Source organism: Physella acuta, unplaced genomic scaffold (genome assembly GCF_028476545.2).
Source record: "Physella acuta isolate Inbredline_101_S28 unplaced genomic scaffold, ASM2847654v3 ptg000164l, whole genome shotgun sequence".
NCBI classification, from domain to species: domain Eukaryota; kingdom Metazoa; phylum Mollusca; class Gastropoda; family Physidae; genus Physella; species Physella acuta.
Window position 1 is genome coordinate 52,198 of NW_026731683.1, and position 18,646 is coordinate 70,843.

Genomic DNA, 18,646 nt, shown 5'->3' on the forward strand with positions numbered 1-18,646 from the left:
TTAATGTGAATGTTTATTGTGTTTGGTCACTTGGCCAAAGCTCAGAGGACTTGACAGAGCGAATGAATGACCATTTAACCAGGAACTATTCTATCAACTCTTGATCAATTTACTAAAAAAAAAAACCTCACAAAATAAGGCACCAAACTATTGTATTTATCAATTTATTACATCACACTGTCCAGATAGTATACAAGAATTAATTACATGAAATTCATTTAAAAACTTTTAGAGATTTAATTTAAATCTCAATATTAAATCAAGTACATATTTCTGTGGAAGCAGCTTCCCCGATGAATAAAATGGTAAACTTTAAAAAAAAATATTTCATCTATTATTACCGGTATTAGCAACAAAAACAAAGATATCACTTTAATTTTACTCTGTCCTTGAACACCTTTACACTGGAAATTTTGTTGACCTTCTTGTCAAAAGTGGCTCTTAAATTATCTTCTGAATAGTTAGCAGCATCTTGAGCAGCAAATTCACTGAGTACCTGTGACAGTCATTTTAAAAAGTTGACATTTAGCATATACAGAAAAGGATAAAATAAATTCTTTCAAATTTCAAACTTATTTTATATTTTGATAATATAAGAAGTACAGACAAAATATCTATTATATATAAATATATTTGGATTCTATATAACACATTTTCAATACAAAAATTACTAGTGACAAGTACCTTTTTACGTAGTTTTTTCAATGACATCTCGCCTTTTGATTCCAAAGCAGCAACAATTGCAGCTTGCCAGTTAAACTTTGTTTTTTTCTTCTTCTTGGTTTCTGTTGGTTCATTTTCTTGATCTTCATCTTTAGGTTCTTCTTCATTGCCATCAGCACCATCTTCAACTCTCTCTAATAAGAAACAGTTATTTTTCTCAAATTAAATTATTTAAAGGGGATGGTGTGGCTGGACAAAAGAACGTATGATTGTAAAATCCACAAGTCCCAAGTTCTGACTGCTTTGCTAAGGGAACGGCAACCCATCTAGGGGAAAAAAAAACTCCAACATAAAACAAATGCTGCTTTGCAGATTGTTCTTCAGCGGACAAAGACTATGGAAGCAAATCTAGCAAGAAAGGCACATTGAGTCTGATTACACCGTTCAACTGACCTTTTAGGGCACCTAACATGTTGACTTAATTGTGCTGGAGAAAATCCATTTCAATTTTACAATTAGGGAACAAAGAAGTATTTTAGAAAAATATTTCTGAATTAAACAGTTTTAAATTTAGTCATAAAAAAAGACAAAAAAATTATAAATAATTTTCTAGAAAATTTGATTTTAGAAAACATGAGCTCTCTATCTGTGAAAATCTATTTTTCTGTTTAAGCAAATGTTATGATAAACTATTTAAGTCATCAGGTTTTAGTTTTAAAAATTAACAAGAATTTAGCCATGCATGTATTTAAAAAAAATGTTTAACAATAGAGAATTATTATTTCAATAAACATATTTACCACTGTCTGCATCTAGCTTCTTTTTCTTCTTTTTTTTTGGTTCAGCTTTTGAACTGTCTTGAACCTCATTAATTACATCATCATCACCAGTAGAATGTTTCCTCTTTTTCCCCTTTTGCTCAACAGCATCTTCAACAGCAACTTTGTCTTTCTTTTCTTTTTTATTTGCCTTTTTACTCCTCTCTTCTTTTTTCTCTCGTTTGCTTAGTTTTTGTGTATTTGGTTCAGGTTCAGCTTGACCATCACTGACTTCATTTGTACAACCATTCTGTTTGGCACTCTCGTCAGATTCTGCCTTTACACCATTCTGATTTGTTTCTTTATTTTCAGAGTTAGCTGCAGATTTGTGTATATTTTGAGCTGCTTTGTCTTTCTGAAATATTAGAAATCAAATAATATATCTCTTAAATTTAAATACTTTCTGAATTATACACGGAGGGGATGACATGGTCAAATGGTTGAACTTATGACTGCTAACACTAAAGTCATGAGTTCAGATCCAGGGCTCAAGCCTGAGTCCACCCAGCCAATGGGTCCCTAAATCAAGTGAGAGATACAAAGACGGCTTGACATTGTGCTGTCCACCCTATCCCCTTGTATGCTGAGGTCACTGAAACAGTTGAACTCAACTTCATCTGCCCCATGTGTCTTGGGCACTACCAGGAAAAGATAATGAATTACAAGATGGATTCATGAGTACCTAATGCACATATTCTAGTCTGCGTTAAACAATGTTCACCCATAACATACTGAAATTAATGTTGAAGTAAAAATAATTAAGTAAGAAAATAAACAGCACCTCAACAGCAGCCATTAACATGTCCCACACTTGCTGTATTAGCCCTGTATTTCTTATCCTTAAACTGTTTACTATAAAATTCTGAAAGAAAATAGAAAGCAAAAATAAATTTAACTTTTTCACTGTTCAACATTTTTTCTGAAAGTGTAATAATTACTAAAAACTAAGTATAGACCACAAGAACCTTGCAATTTAGACTCCATCTGCTAGGATTAAAATTAACTAATGTGTTAAGTAATTAACCTGACAATTAAACTGTTAATACAATTCTTAGGTTAATTTGTTTTATCATATGTAACTCAAAACACTGACCGCATACCTCAAATTTTTGCTTTTTCCTTGGTATATTTGGAAAGTCTTTGAGTTTCACCAATAACTCCTTTAGTTTTGGGTTGGATGCAGACTTTTCTATAGCAGCTTGTACTTTCTGCAAATGAGCAAGAGTTTATCATAGTTAACAACACACAAGGGACGGTTACCTACAGGTTCTATCCACATATACTTCTATCAATTTAATAACCGATGCCTATTGCACCAGAAAAAAAAAACCCAGACATTCAATGTACATTAATTCATTAATCACCAACAGAAAGGTGAGTTAGAACACCCCTTGTTGACAGTCAAGGTGTCAGGGGCATCGATATAGCACCACTGTGCAAAAAGGGGAGTCTGGAGTGCTCCCGGTCACCCGATCCTTGGAGGCTGTGCCTGTTGCAGCTTGTCATTTCAATCAAGTAGTACCCCTTACCTCTGTGAAAGGCACTCATGGGGCCAACATTAAATTTTGTCAAAGATTATAGTAGGCCACTGTATCCATAAAGTATGGCACTCTTTAAAACAAATGTAGGCACCATATTGCTCATGGGGAAGCCTGGGGTGCTACGGGTTACCAGGGAACCAATGGATGCACCTGGTGAAGTTTGACAGTTGAATGAAGCAGTACCCCTGACCAAGGATGCTCAATCAACAGATCCCAGGTACTGAGATAGTGGCTGGGGAATTCTGGGCGCCAAACTACACCCTGCCAGGGCACTGGCCCCCTGAATTTACTTTTGCAGACACCTTCCCAGGTTTATTCTCATCAACTTCCCATTTTCACTGCAATACGGTGGAAGGTGTAGTATTGCATAAAAGACAAAAAGACACAACAAACATACAGACACACTTTCATTTATATATATATATATATATATATATATATATATATATATATATATATATATATATATATATAAGCAAACAAAAGAAGAATTATCAAACCTCGATCCACTGCTCTTGTTTTGCTTCTCCTTTATTTACTTTAGGAACATAACCTTTCCCACAATATTTCTCATTTTCTGACATGCACTTAGTATGGGTCTGGTACTCATTTCCCCTGGTAACATAAATTTTAACAAATTATAACAATAACTTAATTAAGCTTCTTCTATAAAGGGGTTGTAACAAATTGGTGTAGGCCTAGGCCCTAAATTCTAAATATTAAATATTTAATAAATATTATTGTGTTTAGCCTAGCACCTAGTCAGACTTTTTTTGAGTGATTTGGGCTTAACTTGGTAATCTATCGTTTTAGGTATGTAAAATCATCGGAGGCCCAATTTTTTTGTTTAACTTATTGTTAGAGATTTAAAATAAAATCGATTACGATTAGGCCATAGGGCCTAGTTACTTAGTAGTACTAGTTAGGCTAGGCCTAATGTCTAATGACTCTTAGTCTTAGTCTAATGTAATGTCCCTATTGAATAAAATTTATCAATAGGGCCTACATTACTATTTATTTTAGTCATTAGTCATAGCTAGATCTATTACTAGATCTAGTAATGATTAAAACTTAATCTCTGCTCGTCTGTTGTACTGATGTCAACTGATGATGCGATTGATGTGAATTGTGATGATGGCCTACCAAAAATCTTTGCCGCAGTCAACACATGACAAAACATTACACTGTCGACATCTCAACAAATGTTTCTCTACTTGATTTTTTTTCAAGGCTTCGCAACAAGCGTTGCAGTTAAAGAAAACCATGTTTTAGCCTATTTTACAGAACCACTTTTAAATTTTAATTGTCAGTACGAAGATTATTATATTATTTATTATGAACTAAAAACAATGCGTGCTCAACTTTAAACTAAAACGTTTAGAGTTGCTGTTCCTGCGTTATCGCTAGATTCTAAATACCCCAACTAGATCAACATTTATATAGGCCAGGCCTATCTAATATCTATCTTATGAAAAAAAAATTCATAAAAAAAACCTGTAAAATAACAAGCTTGTATGTAATAATGCACTAAAAAGTAGAATATAAACGATTCTCTTTAAATATATAATAGTGCACTACTATATTACTATAAAGCAGGGGTCTCCAAACTTTTCAGCCCGAGGGCCGCATAAACTATCAAATGTCAGTGACATGTCAGTTCGGGGGCCAGAGTTTGTTCAAGGTATCTCTTCGGTGTGGTGCCCCCCACCCTGAAGAACTTCTAACCCCGCCTACCCCCCCCCCCCCAAACGAAATATAATTTATATAGAAATATAAACAAATTTCAAGTGTCTCCCTCCCCCCGAAGAAAAAAGTCATAAAGAAACACTATCGGGGGACAACACACTCTATGGAGGTCATTTGCTTGCAATTCAATGACCTCCAGCTGCTGTTCATCTTTGTAACTGGCCACATTTGCATTATATGGGTTTTGAAATAGTCTCACTTCTACATTTGAATCCAAGTCAGAAAACCGTTATTGAAACTGCACCTGGAGGTCTTTGATGATCTCGCATACAAATGACGTGGGGAACTCAGTGGTTGTTTCAGCCGTAAAGACCTTGCACTGCTGAGAGTGGGTCAAGTCGTTGGCCTGTACTCGTTCCAAAAACAAGACAAATCTGGATCTGAAGACCTTTAGGTGAACGTATAGATCAGATACTAGATTTCCCTCTCTTGTAGTTTTATGTTCAAAAAATTTTAATGACTAGTGATTATGTCTGCAGCAGAGACCAATTTATATACCTAATCTTCATCAGACATTAATGGCTGTGGCTTGCCTTTACTTTCCAGGAAGTCACCTATTTCTTTCCTTAACTTAAATACTCTGCTCAGAACTTTCTCGCAAATTAGCCATCTTACTGCTGTGGAATATGCTAAATCTTGCGATTCTGTGTTTGTATCTTTCAACGTGTCTCTGAACTATCTATGGTTGGATATCATCTCCGGTAACAGTGCCATATTTCTATGTAGGGAAACCAGCTATTGTGTTATGTTCATGTCTTCATCCACACCTCTAATGAATACAAGAAGTTTAGAGGTGGAACAGCTGTCCAGCGACTCATCCATGGCAATCGAAAAATATCGAAATTCACTTGCATTTCTCGCTATTTCAGTCCCGATGTTTTCACCAAGGCTGCAACACGGTGGGCAATTTTATTTGCACCCAAAGGTACATTTTCAAATTGTTTTGAAATTTCTATGCAAAGTTCCTCAGCCACCTCTAACAAACATTTATTCAGTAGACAAAAAGATTGCCGCGGGCCGTAGTTTGGAGACCCCTGCTATAAAGAAAAGCGTGGGTCACTTTATTATCCATTGGATACCTTTACTAATATTAAAGAGGAGTTTAAACAGTTTGTTTAAACACGAAGGGACGGGCAAACGTTTGGAACAAAACTTATTAAAGTATTCAGTACTTCGGCTAGCGCTGCTAGATTAATACAATTAGTAATCAAATAATATGCCTATAATCATTGAATATTTACGTTACTTACATCAATAGGAGCATTGGCCTTGCATGCCTGAGGGGGTCGTCCATAAATGACGTCACACTCGTAGGGGGGAGGGGGGTCCGTAATTGTGTGACGGTGTGTGATGAGGGGGAGGGGGGGGGGGGGGGGGTTCAGCTGGTGCGACGTCACACTTTTGCATTATAAAAAAGCAATGTTAGAAATCGAATTTTAGACGTTATTTCGCGTTTTAGAAAACGGTTTTAATAAATTGTAATAGGAATTGATTAAAATACTCCATTTTGACAGAGTTCAGACATGATTTTAGAAAAATATCGATGTTTAAAAAAAAATTCAACTGCAATTATGAGGGGGGTTGTAGGCTGAGGTGTGACGTCATTTTAGGGGGGGGTATGGTTTTTGTGACGACGTGTGACGGAGGGGAGAGGGTGAGGTAAAAATCGTCCAAAAAAGCGTGACGTCATTTATGGATGACTCCTGCACTTTTGAAAATTTGGTAAGTCTGTCTCATTAGGCTACTTTGATGTTTTCAGCTTCAAGTACGACTCCAGATTTATTTTTGTTAGTTGGCTTCTTACTAAAACGCTAGCTCGCACGAATATGTTGACCCGAAGACCGTCAGCACTCCAAATGCTAACTTCTTCACCGCACTGTAACATTCTGAAAGACAATTTCATGCGTTACATAGGATGCCTCAACTCGCGGCATTTCCTTAAGAGGTGTCCACTTGTGCAGCGTAACTTGCAACTTGCATGCTTTTCTTCTAATTTGCTGTTGAGTTCTGTGAACTTAAAACTCCAGAAATATTTATTTTTCAAATCCCGCAAATACATTTGAAGCGAACCAGCACCAATTCCAAATGGCTCAATGTTGATCTCATCTGTATTTGTGTTGAGATGATTAATATGAATGTGAAGAGTATAAGAGTACTTGCGTTTGTTTTGAATAGCTCAAATCTCTCAGTCAATCCATCCTTCATTTTGTATGCTGAAGTAATTCGTGTCAACATTTGCATTGATTTCATCGCGATATTGCTTCAGATTGTCAAAATGAAGTAATTTACCGCTCTCTATGTCTTTGACAAAAGTAATTTATTTTCGAAAATAACACCTTTTTGAAGCAAGGCATAGGCTGGGTTTTCCTTTCCTTGCGGTTTAACATTTAGGTTATTTAGTTTCTTTGTGATATTCGCCATGATGCTGAATTTTTGTAGCCATTTAAATATCTGCCTACAATTCGGGGATAAAATGCCATTTTCATTGAAGAATGTTTCTACTTCACTCCAACCTGAAGCAAAACGTTTAAATACGTTGCCCTTGGAAAGGCGTCGCATTTTATTTATTGTGTACGACCAGAGTTTCTTCCAGGCATCTCTTCGGGGGGGGGGGGGGGGGCGTTGTTTCCCCCCCCCCCCCCCGAAATTTTTTTACCGCCCCCCCCCCCCCCCGAACGAAATGAAATTTATATAATTTATATTGAAAATATATACTTTTAACAGTGTCCGCCCCCCCCCCCCCCCCGAAGGAAGTCTACCGCCCCCCCCCCCCCCGAAAATTTCAAGTGCCCCCCTCCCCGGAGAAAAAAGTCTGGAAGAAACACTGTGTACAACATGGTCAGAATACTGGCATAGCCCCTACTCTCCACTCCACCTATTCTCACAGTTCACTGCTGAGTGTTTTTATCCTGTTTTAATGTTACTTTTTTGCAGTATAATATATTTTATGAGTTTTGAAAATAAAATTTATAATATTTGCGCATGGAACTTGATGGAACAAGAAAGCACACATCTTGGCATCAAAAGAGCCGCAAGCGGCTCGCGAGCAGCAGGTTGCCAACCCCTGTTTTAGACCCTTTAAAGTTACGCAAATATTTTATTTGTCATTAACGTGTTATATTTTTCCACGTTTTCTTTAACTTGCTTTCGCCTCTGTTTGTTTGTTTGTTTTTCCAATCAAATCTTGCGATCGACATTTCTGGCACTTCCCAGTTAGCTAGCGCGCTGTAATTTTCAGGGAAGCTTTGTTTTGGGTGACAATAGAATATTCAATTGTTATTATTACTAAATTGATCCATGGAAACATTTTATTGATCATTTTAGACCGCTATATAATTGTACAAAAAACGTGGGGGAAAAAGGGACATAACCCAGTAACTGTAATTTGATGAAAACAAGGTTCGGTACTCTCCCTCTTTTTGCTTACTGAGTAGTTCTCACGCGGTGTTTGTGTACAAACAACCAGAACGTAACAACTGGTGGCCAGTATGGGGGAGACGATATGGTCGAGTGGTTGGGTACACGATTGCTATCCCACTCGGCGCGGGTTCAAATCTATGTGTTCTAGTCAGTAACGTATTCACACAACGTGTTTTTTACGAGTTGTCTTCGTTTACCCAAAAAAAAAGTGAAAAGATAAAATCGATAGCAAGATTTTAATGCAAACAAACAGACAAAGACTAAAAAGTAGAAAATAATAATCATTAAAAAAGTTTTTAAAAACCCACGTTTTCTAATTGAATTAAAAAGTAGAAAATAAATGCTATACATCACAATAATGCAAGCGATCACTCACCATAAGCGATGCAAAACGTGGGGCGCCGTGATTTTCTTACAGTTTCTAATACTGTTGACTCTCTACAAGCTCCCTAATAAAAGTCAATAGTATTATCTAATCAATAGTAATATAACTTTTACTTCGGCGCCCCACGTTTTTCATCGCTTATAGTAGAGCAGGGGTCTCCAAACTACGGCCCGCGGGCCGCGCGAGGTCCTCTCATCCGGCCCGCGGTGATCTTTTTGTCCACGGAAAAAAAACGTTTGTTGGAGTTGGCTGAGGAACTTGCTCAGAAAGTAACGACATGCCTTGAAGAAACTGGCCCCCGAACTGAAATTTGATAGTTAATGCGGCCCTCGGACTGAAAAGTTTGGAGACCCCTGTAGTAGAGTGATCGCTTGCATTATTGTGATGTATAGCATTTATTTTCTACTTTTTAATTCAATTAGGAAACGTGGGTTTTTAAAAAATTTTTAAATGATTATTATTGTAAGAGTAAACACCCAGCAATAAATTGTGTACATTTTGAATTAATTTCAACTAATAAAATAGTTTTGTTAAAAATTGCTCATTTTTTAAACTGCTTAGACTTGGGAGAAATATAACTCCAAATTAGAGAGCTAAAATATCTAGACAGACTAGGTTCTAGATCTAGATAATTTAGATATTGATACCTAGTCAAGTTTTAAGGAAGATAAAAACTTGTAATTAGATTAGATCAAAATGTCTAGGAGACCTGCAGGAGTAGCAGCTATTAAAAATAAAAATCTTGCCCAGGTTCACTTCACTTTTTATTTTTTCTTAATATAAAATTGGTGGTGTAGGCCTGTTTATTATTTTTTTTAAAAGAGTAAAAAAGAGTAGCATCCCCTCAAGTTCCAGTTCCCACCCCATCCACTCAACACTTCATCAATAATTTATATTAATTTTATAATACCATATAGACTAGATCTATATGTAATATTATGTAATATATATAATATATTATATATATAATAAAAAAAATGCCCAAATATTAGGCCTATTGTTACTAGGCCTAACTACTAAACTAAAACTAGGCCTAGGGCATATATTGATAATTTTTAATTTTAATTAATAAAAATTAGGATGATTATAGATACCGGTGTCCGATAATAGACTCTTGCATAAAATAGGTGTGTTGGGTTGTTATGAGTATTATAATCTCGACTAATTTTATGGTTAGAAATTAATTAGGGTTAGGCGTATGGTAGGACCAGGGTTAGGGACAGGGTTAGCATTGACATTAGCCAGCCATGTGTGTATTGTGTGTATTTAGTTAACTACCAGTAACCTAACACCCCTTTTTTTAAAGAAGATTCCATTATCGGATACCGGTGCAAATATTCTCCCAATCAATTATTAGGCCTAGATTTAGCTTAGTACTAATTTTAATTAGTAGATTAGAACTATAAACTATAGGCCCTAGGCTCTAGGCCTAACCAGATGATTATAGATACAGGTGTCCGATAATGGAATCATCTTTAGAAAAGGGGTGTTGGGTTGTTAGTAGTATTGTAGGCCTAATCTCGACTAATTTTATGGTTAGAAATTATGGTAGGACCAGGGTTGGGGTTAGGTTTAGGGACAGGGTTAGCATTGACATTAGCCAGCCATGTGTGTTTTTATTAATTTAACTAAACCCCTTTTTTAAAGAAGATTCCATTATCGAACACCGGTATAAATATTCTCCCGCCTAATCTTTATTTTATTAAGAGAATAGCATTTTTTTCCTATTAGTAGCATTGTTGGCATCGCTGCCATCTTGCTTTAAAGAAAGGCATCCGGGGAATTTCGCTATTGTAAAATTTTGTTGATTATCTTCCTTATTAAAATACATTTAGTGAGAAAATATAGGGATTTTAAAGTAATCGATTCAATTTCGTAGTGGGGCCAACTTTTCACTAATTTAATGTGTGGTTTCAAACTGGTAACTGCATTACTATTCTCTCTTCCTTCTCTAAGTTATAATATTGCGAAATGTGGTATAATTTTGTGCGTGTTTCAATGACAAGTTTTAATAGAAAGGTGAGTTTCTCAAGCTATCTCTTTGTATTCTTAAAATTACATTATGTATATTATAAGATAATAATGATTTTATCTAATTGGAGGTACGTTTTGTAGTGGTATTTTGGCCGGAAAAAAGGCGTTTGATTCACCACCATCAATGCCATTTTATAATTAAAAATATGGAGAGACCGGAAAGCCTATAAGGGCGTGGGGGCCGGCGTCGCCTTTATATTCACTTGTTCCTTAATCTTAGAGTTTAGTGCAAATGAATGATTGCCTTTTTAAAATAAAAGATGTACAAATATGTTAGGCTATTAAAGAAAGCCAGTGGGTTATTTTTGTTGCACATGAGCCTAATAACAACAATAAATTACAACTCAAGATATTCTAAGCATATATTTCCTAACTTATTTTATTATGCTACACACTTGTCTCTATTAAAACAATAATTTCGATTTTTACAGTAGTAGTAATGTTGATTTTTTTTCCTCTAGATATATCAAGAGTATTGGTGAGGAAATGAATACTTCAGCAGGTGATAGTTCTGAAGGCTTTGAGAGCCCTTCTGAGCATTCTGCCAAAGATTTACCAATTCTGATTAATTGGTTTTCTGACTTTTGGACAGCAGCTGTCATAAAGCAAGGCCATATAATTCACGTATGGTATGAAAATAAAAAACAAATTAAAAAGGCAGTGCAAGTTGTTGAAGAAATAATATCAGCATCAAGTAACAGTCATCAGCTCTACAATAAAATCAGCAGATTATGTGTGAAGTTTAGATCTCTTAAGCCACAAGCACAATGGGATAAAATTATAAAGTTTATGGAAATGCCATTTAAACAGCCTGTACCTATAGAAAAGGAGATTGTCTCTAAGTTAGCACCTGAATTAATTACAACACTCATCCCCCTAAAACAAGCCTCACCTTTAAAACTAAAACGAGACTGTTTTAGTTGTTCAGTCAAAAGAAAGTCTACAGAACAGTTGTTGAAATAGAATTAAAATTGAAAAAAATTTAAAATTCTATAAAAATGAACTTCAAACTAATGAAGTCTTTCAAATTAAAGATCTCAATAGAGAAATAAAACGACTCACTGACAGACTCCTCAAATAAGAGAAAAAGAATAGACAGTTACAAGCAGAGAAAGAAGACATAAAAAAAAAAACTTGTCTACAATCCGTTTGCAGATTCCATAGAATACAGAATGAAACTCAATCAACTTGCCAGTTTAAAGAAAGAATTATCAAGAAGAGAAAGAAAAATTAAAGCACTAGAGAATGTGGTCAAGATAAAAAACAAAACCATCAAAAATTTAAAATAAATGGTGGATGATTAAGAGTTGATGTATGATAATGCCATCAACATGCAAGAACCCCAAGGAAGCTGGAATGAAACTTCACTGTGTGCCTGGCAAATCTACAGTGGCTCAAATGGCTTATGAAAAGAAATAGGCATTTTAGCTGATCTGCTGTTTGGCGAGGTACTTGCATCCCTTGATGGCGCTACACTGTCATGGGATGCAACCACCATTGATGGTAGTCATGTAAATGAAATCCATATTTCTATTTCTGCTGCAGGTAAAACTCTGGCTGTTGATGTAAAACCTTAACCCGGTGGAAAAGCTGTAGACTACATAGAACAGCAGATTATGTGTATATATTATTAATTTGATTATGTGACCTTGTGTTGAGGAGCTGGGGTGACAGTAGTAGTCCATGTTGTACAAGGCTTAACTTGGTATTAGTCTCACCTGTTAATGTATTGATGTAGGCTATGTCTACCTTAAAAATTATTGTTTTGATGTATATATATATATATATATATATATATATATATATATATATTAACTTTACTTTTTGTTTATTTTTTAAATTTACTTATTTTTGAGCATTTATCCTGATATTTTGTAAATTTACTTATTTGTTGAGAATCATTTAATATAATACATTTATCCTATATTTTGTAAATTTACTTATTTGTTGAGAATCATTTAATATAATACATTTATCCTATATTTTGTAAATTTACTTATTTGTTGAGAATCATTTAATATTATACATTTATCCTATATTTTGTAAATTTACTTATTTGTTGAGAATCATTTAATATAATACATTTATCCTGATAAGATAATAGTCGAAGATGAATTGTTTTTTACATGAAAGTTTATTAATTTGGTGTAGGCTACCTGAAATGTTATTAAAAGTTATTCTACCTGTTGTGTTGCTAATAATAATACAGTATTTAAAGACAATCATTCAGTAAATAAACCTATCCTGGGTTGCCAGTGTGCCTAAAATAAATTGTTTGGTTTAATTTGTTATTTAAAAATTAGTACCTACTACCTTAATGGGCATAATACACTCCACTTTATTCAGTTTGTTCTGCTCATGGCAAGTCTATTAATAATTAAACTAATATATGTAATTGTGAAGGTGCAAGTTGAAGAAACCGCTGCTCTACAAAATGTGATAGTGGCAGTTTACCACCAAACGTAATGCAGAGTTGTAGAAAGTTTGTATTCTATATATATATATATATATATGTAATGTTCCGTAATGAACATACGGTATATATACATATATATACCCTCTACAGGAGTCACTTATTCTTACGTACACCTGGTACAGTGTGGAATTAACACAAAAGGTCCAATTCAATAAAATACAGTTCTTTATTTACACATGACATCGACTCTTACTCTAACTACATCCTAACACATGACTATCTACCAACACCAACTACAACTAACACTTAATTTCTCCCTGCACACTTCCATGACAAATTCTGACACTACATTCAATTACAACTTCTACGTCTTTCCATTAGCGCTACCTCTGCCTAACTGCTGACCCACGCTTCATTGGTCATCTGACCATCTCATGTGACTGGTCATCTCCTGTAATTCTATTTGTCTACCTGACTACGCTATGCTCTGTTTCTGCTATCTTCTACTTAACTTCTTCTATAACTTAAACTTGAGTCATCACAGTAATTCAAACAAGCTGAAATAAGATCCTGCAGAGTTTTAACATTATAGCTTTTAAAACAACTGATCACTGCTACTTAGAAATTAGGGCTCAAAAGGGTCGTAATACATCCCTTTGAGGAGTGCTAATTATTCTGTTCCCAGTGAGTGCATTGATGATTTAAATTAATATATGTAATTCAAACATGCTGAAGTAAGATCCTGCAGAGTTTTAACATTGTAGCTTAAAAACATCTAAGCAGTGCTACATAGCTGTTAGGGCTCAAAAGGGTCATAAAGCATCCTTCCAGCAATCCTAATTGTTCTGCTACTGTTAAGTGCATTAAAAATTTTAAATAAATAGAAGTAATTCAAACATGCTGAAGTAAGATCCTACAAAGTTTTAACATTGTAAATTTAAAAATGACTTAGCAATGCTATTTCACAGTGATTTTCATGACTGACTAAGAAATATCGTGGGCATTCATCCATGAAGTAAAAAATTCATTAAAAAAAATAATGAAGCTATAAAGAATTTTTTTTCAGTGTTATTCTTGTTACATTAAGCACAATATTTTTGCAATGCTCATACATTTAATTAGCCAATTTTAATTTTTCATTGGAATGCCTACCTATTAGTATTAGGCCTATACCGACTATACTACTACAGGGATAGGTGGTCTTACTTTAGGCCTCTAGCTAGGCTCTAACTAATAACTAAACTTTAGAGTAGTCTAGTCTAGAGGACCTTTACAGATTTAGTATTCAAGTTATTTTTTCTTTATTACTAATCTAGATGTAGTAGGAAAACAAACATCCATTGGGCTTACTTATTTGTAAAAATACTTTTTGTAATTTTATTTCACAATAATTCTATTGCAAGTGCCCTTAAGCATCAATGAGCACAGTTTTATCATTAGGCCCATATCTTTAAAAACTTCTTAAAAAAGAAATCTGGAAAATGGCCCAAATCAATATCTTTGTGGTTGAGTCGGTAAAGCTCATGGTTGCTAAACCGAAATTCTCGAGTTTGAACCCTCAGGCAGATGAGGCTCGTCAGCTGGGGACAGCAACTCTTCTAGGAGAGACAACTCCAAAATCAAACAACTGCTGCCTTGTAGTTTGTTCTTGGTTGGACAAAGGCTATGGAAGCAAATCCAAAAAGAAAGCAGGCTGAAATCGGAGTCAATGGCCTAAATGGCGCATAACCAGTTGACATGTATCCTTAAGTGTGTTGGAGGGGGATCCCTTCCAACCCTAAAATTAAGAACGAAGAAGACATGTTGTATTTATTAATTTTGTATTTATTATTTTTGAAGGCTAAGTACAAAGATAAAGGTACTGAAATTGCTGAGAGTCAGTTTGCACAGGTATTTTAACTTTTGTTTTCTTATAAGTAAAATTTTAAGGCTGTGAAATGTTTCACAATGAATAAGTCCTTAACCTTATGCTGAATCTTATATTGTTGCTAATTAAAACCAGAAAAGTCTTCTCAGTATAGTTTTTTTAACATAAGGCTGGCTCTAGTATTTGTTACTAGTATCTATATTTTAGTCTCTCTATGCTAAGATTTTCCAATTATTTTGTGATGGCACACAACTGGTTTGAATGATGCATAATAAATTAAGTAAATGGAATAAAGTTTTCTTTAAAATACACTTATCAAATATAACAAAGCTTACTCTTTTGACTAAGTGTATTTTTACTTTTGTTCTTTGCCTCTAGTAGTCCATGTATCACTATGTAAACATTTTATGTTGATACAGATGGGAAAACAAATGGAAATGTTTAAACATAATCTTGAAGACTTTGCATCAAAACACAGAGAAGACATCAGAAAAGATCCAGAGTTTAGGCTGCAGTTTCAAGAAATGTGTGCCTCGATAGGCGTGGATCCATTAGCTTGTAATTCCTAAATCATTTTTAAGTTTTGTTATATAAATTTGCAATCTGAGTTATCTGTGTATTATTTTCAATTTAAAAGTATTTTCTTTCTATGTTTGACATCAGTAATTGCATAATATGTTAATTTATGAAATATTTATGCTACTATTTTTTCATAGCAAGCAAAGGCTTCTGGGCTGAAATGCTGGGGGTAGGAGATTTTTACTATGAATTGGGAATTCAAATTGTTGAAGTTTGTATGGCAACGAGTAAAAGAAATGGAGGTAGATACCTATATAATTCTTTTGGTTATTTAACAAAAGTTCTCTTCAGACTTCTTTTATTATTTCATACAACAGTTCTGAATAACAGTCTCTCTCAAGAAAAGTAATTAAAAAAAAATTTCTAACCAATTCTTTTGTAAGTTAATTGTTTTTTTTAACCTAAACGTTATTTTGCAGGTTTAATTGGAATTGAAGAATTAAGGAGAAAAGTAGAAGCATCCAGGGGACGGAACTCACAAGCAATTAGCATGTATGTATATAATGAGTTACTGTAATCTTACTTAAAAACTTTAAAAAAAGCTTTGGTTACTTTTGCACAGATTTCTACCTTGATTTAAAACTACATAACAAAATGAATAAACTGATCCTTATATTTTTTTTACCCTGTTTTGAAATACACTAGTGTTAGAGGAGTCTGGAATACGAGCCTCGTTAAGTTTTATCCAGCAATTGTTTGTTTTCTCCATTATGGATCTACCTCTCTAAGAGTATTTGTTCATCTTTCATTCTACAGTCCTACTCTTCATGGCGTCTTTTTACTTAGATTTGAACAGTCTAGTATAGCCTACCTTTCATTTTTCTAATCATAGTGCTTGAGGATAATAGATTATATGAATAGGATAGTAGTGGACATACTGAAACAGATTTAAACATTTTAACTGACATGTTTTGTAAATAATATGACATTTTAACTGACATGTTTAGTAAATAATATGACATGCTGTTACACTGTTCCAGAGATGACTTGTTGAGGTCAATAAAAAAACTGAAAATTCTGGGCAATGGGTTTTGTGTGCACAGAGTAGGAGAGAGTTATCTTGTCCAGTCCATTCCAGGGGAGTTAACTCTTGATCACACTATAGTTCTACAGCATGCACAGGTTTGGCTTTAGATTTGTTTTAGATTTTAAAATACTATGTTTAAAAATGTTTGAATACTTGTTCGAAACTAATGTTGCTTATGGTAATTATTGTATTGATTTTTAGGAAAAATGGTAATTAATGTATTGATTTTTTAGGAAAAAAATGGTAATTAATTTATTGATTTTTAGGAAAAAATGGTAATTAATGTATTGATTTTTAGGAAAAATGGTAATTAATGTTTTGATTTTTAGGAAAATGGTCATGTAACACAGTCAGGTCTTATCAAATCTTTACAATGGGAAAAAGAAAGAGCTAAACGAGCATTGGTAAGTGGTTTCTTTTAGAGCATTTATATGTTTTTAGTGTACGTTGTTATGGGTTATTTGAAGACCAAGTTAGAATAGTCCAGAAGTCAGGGGATTTTATTTGTAAAAAAATAATGTAAAATATTGAATGCTGAATTTGTTGACTTGAAATTGTGGTCAATTTAACAAGGTCAGACTGTCCTAAGACATAGGGGACAGTTGAAAGAGGGGGAGAATCTGTGTCTTTTGTGACAATGTGTGACAGTAAGCCTGAGTTAGGTGGAGAATTTGGCCATAATTGACACAATTTGCATTACTTCACTAAGAGATGACCTATACGATCTATAATTATGGACATTGACTTGATGTCATTAACATGTTTCAGGACTTCATGGTCACTGAAGGTCTGGCCTGGGTTGATGATCAAAGTGGAAGTGAGCGTTCATTTTGGTTTCCTAGTCTCATCCCAGATTTTTCCACTTCAGTCAGTTGATTAAACATTCAAACTTGTTCATACATTTTTTAAATGTACTTTGTGTCTGCTGAAACGTCTTTAAATTATTTAGGGTTGTCTATTTAAAAAAAAATTGGAGTTATTCAAATATTTTGTCTTACTAGAACAAGAACATAATGTCTTTACATAGTTCCTTATTTTACCAATCTTTTGTTTTAAGTTCTCTTAAGACAAGCAAAACATTTCAACATTTCATCTTACGTATAACATAATAATTGAGTCTTTCAATCATAATACAGGAATGTATTATGTATTATATAATAATTATTGGTGAATTAATACAATACCTTTGTTCTTGTTTAATTTTCTTTTCTACTGTTAAATGTTGTTTGAATGACTGTTGCAGTCACTGTTAGTAGTGTTAGAATTGGCTGTTATGTTTTCCTTTGTTCCATTTTTTGTAATTTTTTTTAATGAGAATCTGTCATTTGATAATATAATTATAATTGATTTACGAAGTGAACAAGAATTTAGTATGAAAATATATTTTCTCTAAAAATAAAAAATCTGCATGCTATTGCTATTTAAAATTACCATATACTTTAAATTATGGGATACAAAATGTCAATTGTAAAAACAAAATATAGCCAGTAATTAATTGAAATCTAAAGCAAACCAGTGGTTTTAACATAGTTTTGTCACCATACTGTTTTGTTGTAAATTATTTCGTAATGCAACTATGATTCGCAAACTGTTTTTGTAAATGTATTTACTAGTAAATATCTGGTCATTAAAAGATAAGATGAAAATGTAATAAAGATCTTGTTGAGATAGGCTATTTAAATTGTCAATTTAAACTTTATACAAAAAAGTTGACTGTTTTTGTTAATTGCTAGGAAAGTGATATGAAAATTGGCACTCATATTACTTATATTATATAGTTTCATTGACCATTCTGTAATAAGATATATTAATTAGAACAATATATTTGTTTTCTTCTGTAAAAAAAAATCTGGAATATTTCTGTTAATAAATAATAAACATTTATTTCCAAGCCTTGTATGAGCAACAAATAAACAAAAATTACAGTGGTAATTGTAAAAAATATCTTCTACTACTTAATAGTGAATGTGAGAATTGGGTTGTCTGGAGTTGTCTCCCATTCAGCTATTTGATTTCACTCAGTCCTTTATACTCCTTGTGGAGCGTTGTTTCTCAACCATAATCTTCCACTTAATCCGGTCCCCCAGCTGTGTAGTTTGCTGTCTCACAAGACATCCCTGCGGTCTATTGTTCTTAAAGAACGCTCCGCC

The 18,646-nt window shown here is 33.9% G+C and overlaps 2 protein-coding genes across 3 annotated transcripts; one reads left to right on the top strand and one right to left on the bottom strand.

Annotated features, from left to right (window-relative positions):
* Positions 1-317: 317 nt before the first annotated feature.
* LOC131935897 (cell growth-regulating nucleolar protein) lies at positions 318-4,422 on the bottom strand. Its single transcript, XM_059292638.1, has 7 exons — positions 4,166-4,422; positions 3,523-3,637; positions 2,582-2,689; positions 2,263-2,343; positions 1,464-1,836; positions 685-857; positions 318-496 (listed from the first exon to the last, which is right to left on the bottom strand). Exons 1-7 carry the CDS (start codon positions 4,285-4,287, stop codon positions 368-370), a joined length of 1,101 nt encoding a protein of 366 aa, XP_059148621.1. The 5' UTR covers positions 4,288-4,422; the 3' UTR covers positions 318-367.
* A 4,767-nt stretch (positions 4,423-9,189) lies between these two features.
* LOC131935933 (vacuolar-sorting protein SNF8) lies at positions 9,190-17,881 on the top strand. Of its 2 annotated transcripts, none has more exons than XM_059292678.1 (8): positions 9,190-9,323; positions 14,863-14,913; positions 15,310-15,448; positions 15,607-15,711; positions 15,889-15,961; positions 16,450-16,591; positions 16,826-16,900; positions 17,265-17,881. In XM_059292678.1, exons 1-8 carry the CDS (start codon positions 9,270-9,272, stop codon positions 17,370-17,372), a joined length of 747 nt encoding a protein of 248 aa, XP_059148661.1. In that variant the 5' UTR covers positions 9,190-9,269; the 3' UTR covers positions 17,373-17,881. The 2 variants fall into 2 exon arrangements, with proteins under 2 accessions (XP_059148661.1, XP_059148663.1); XM_059292680.1 differs by lacking the exon at positions 9,190-9,323 and adding an exon at positions 13,201-13,224.
* Positions 17,882-18,646: the final 765 nt, after the last annotated feature.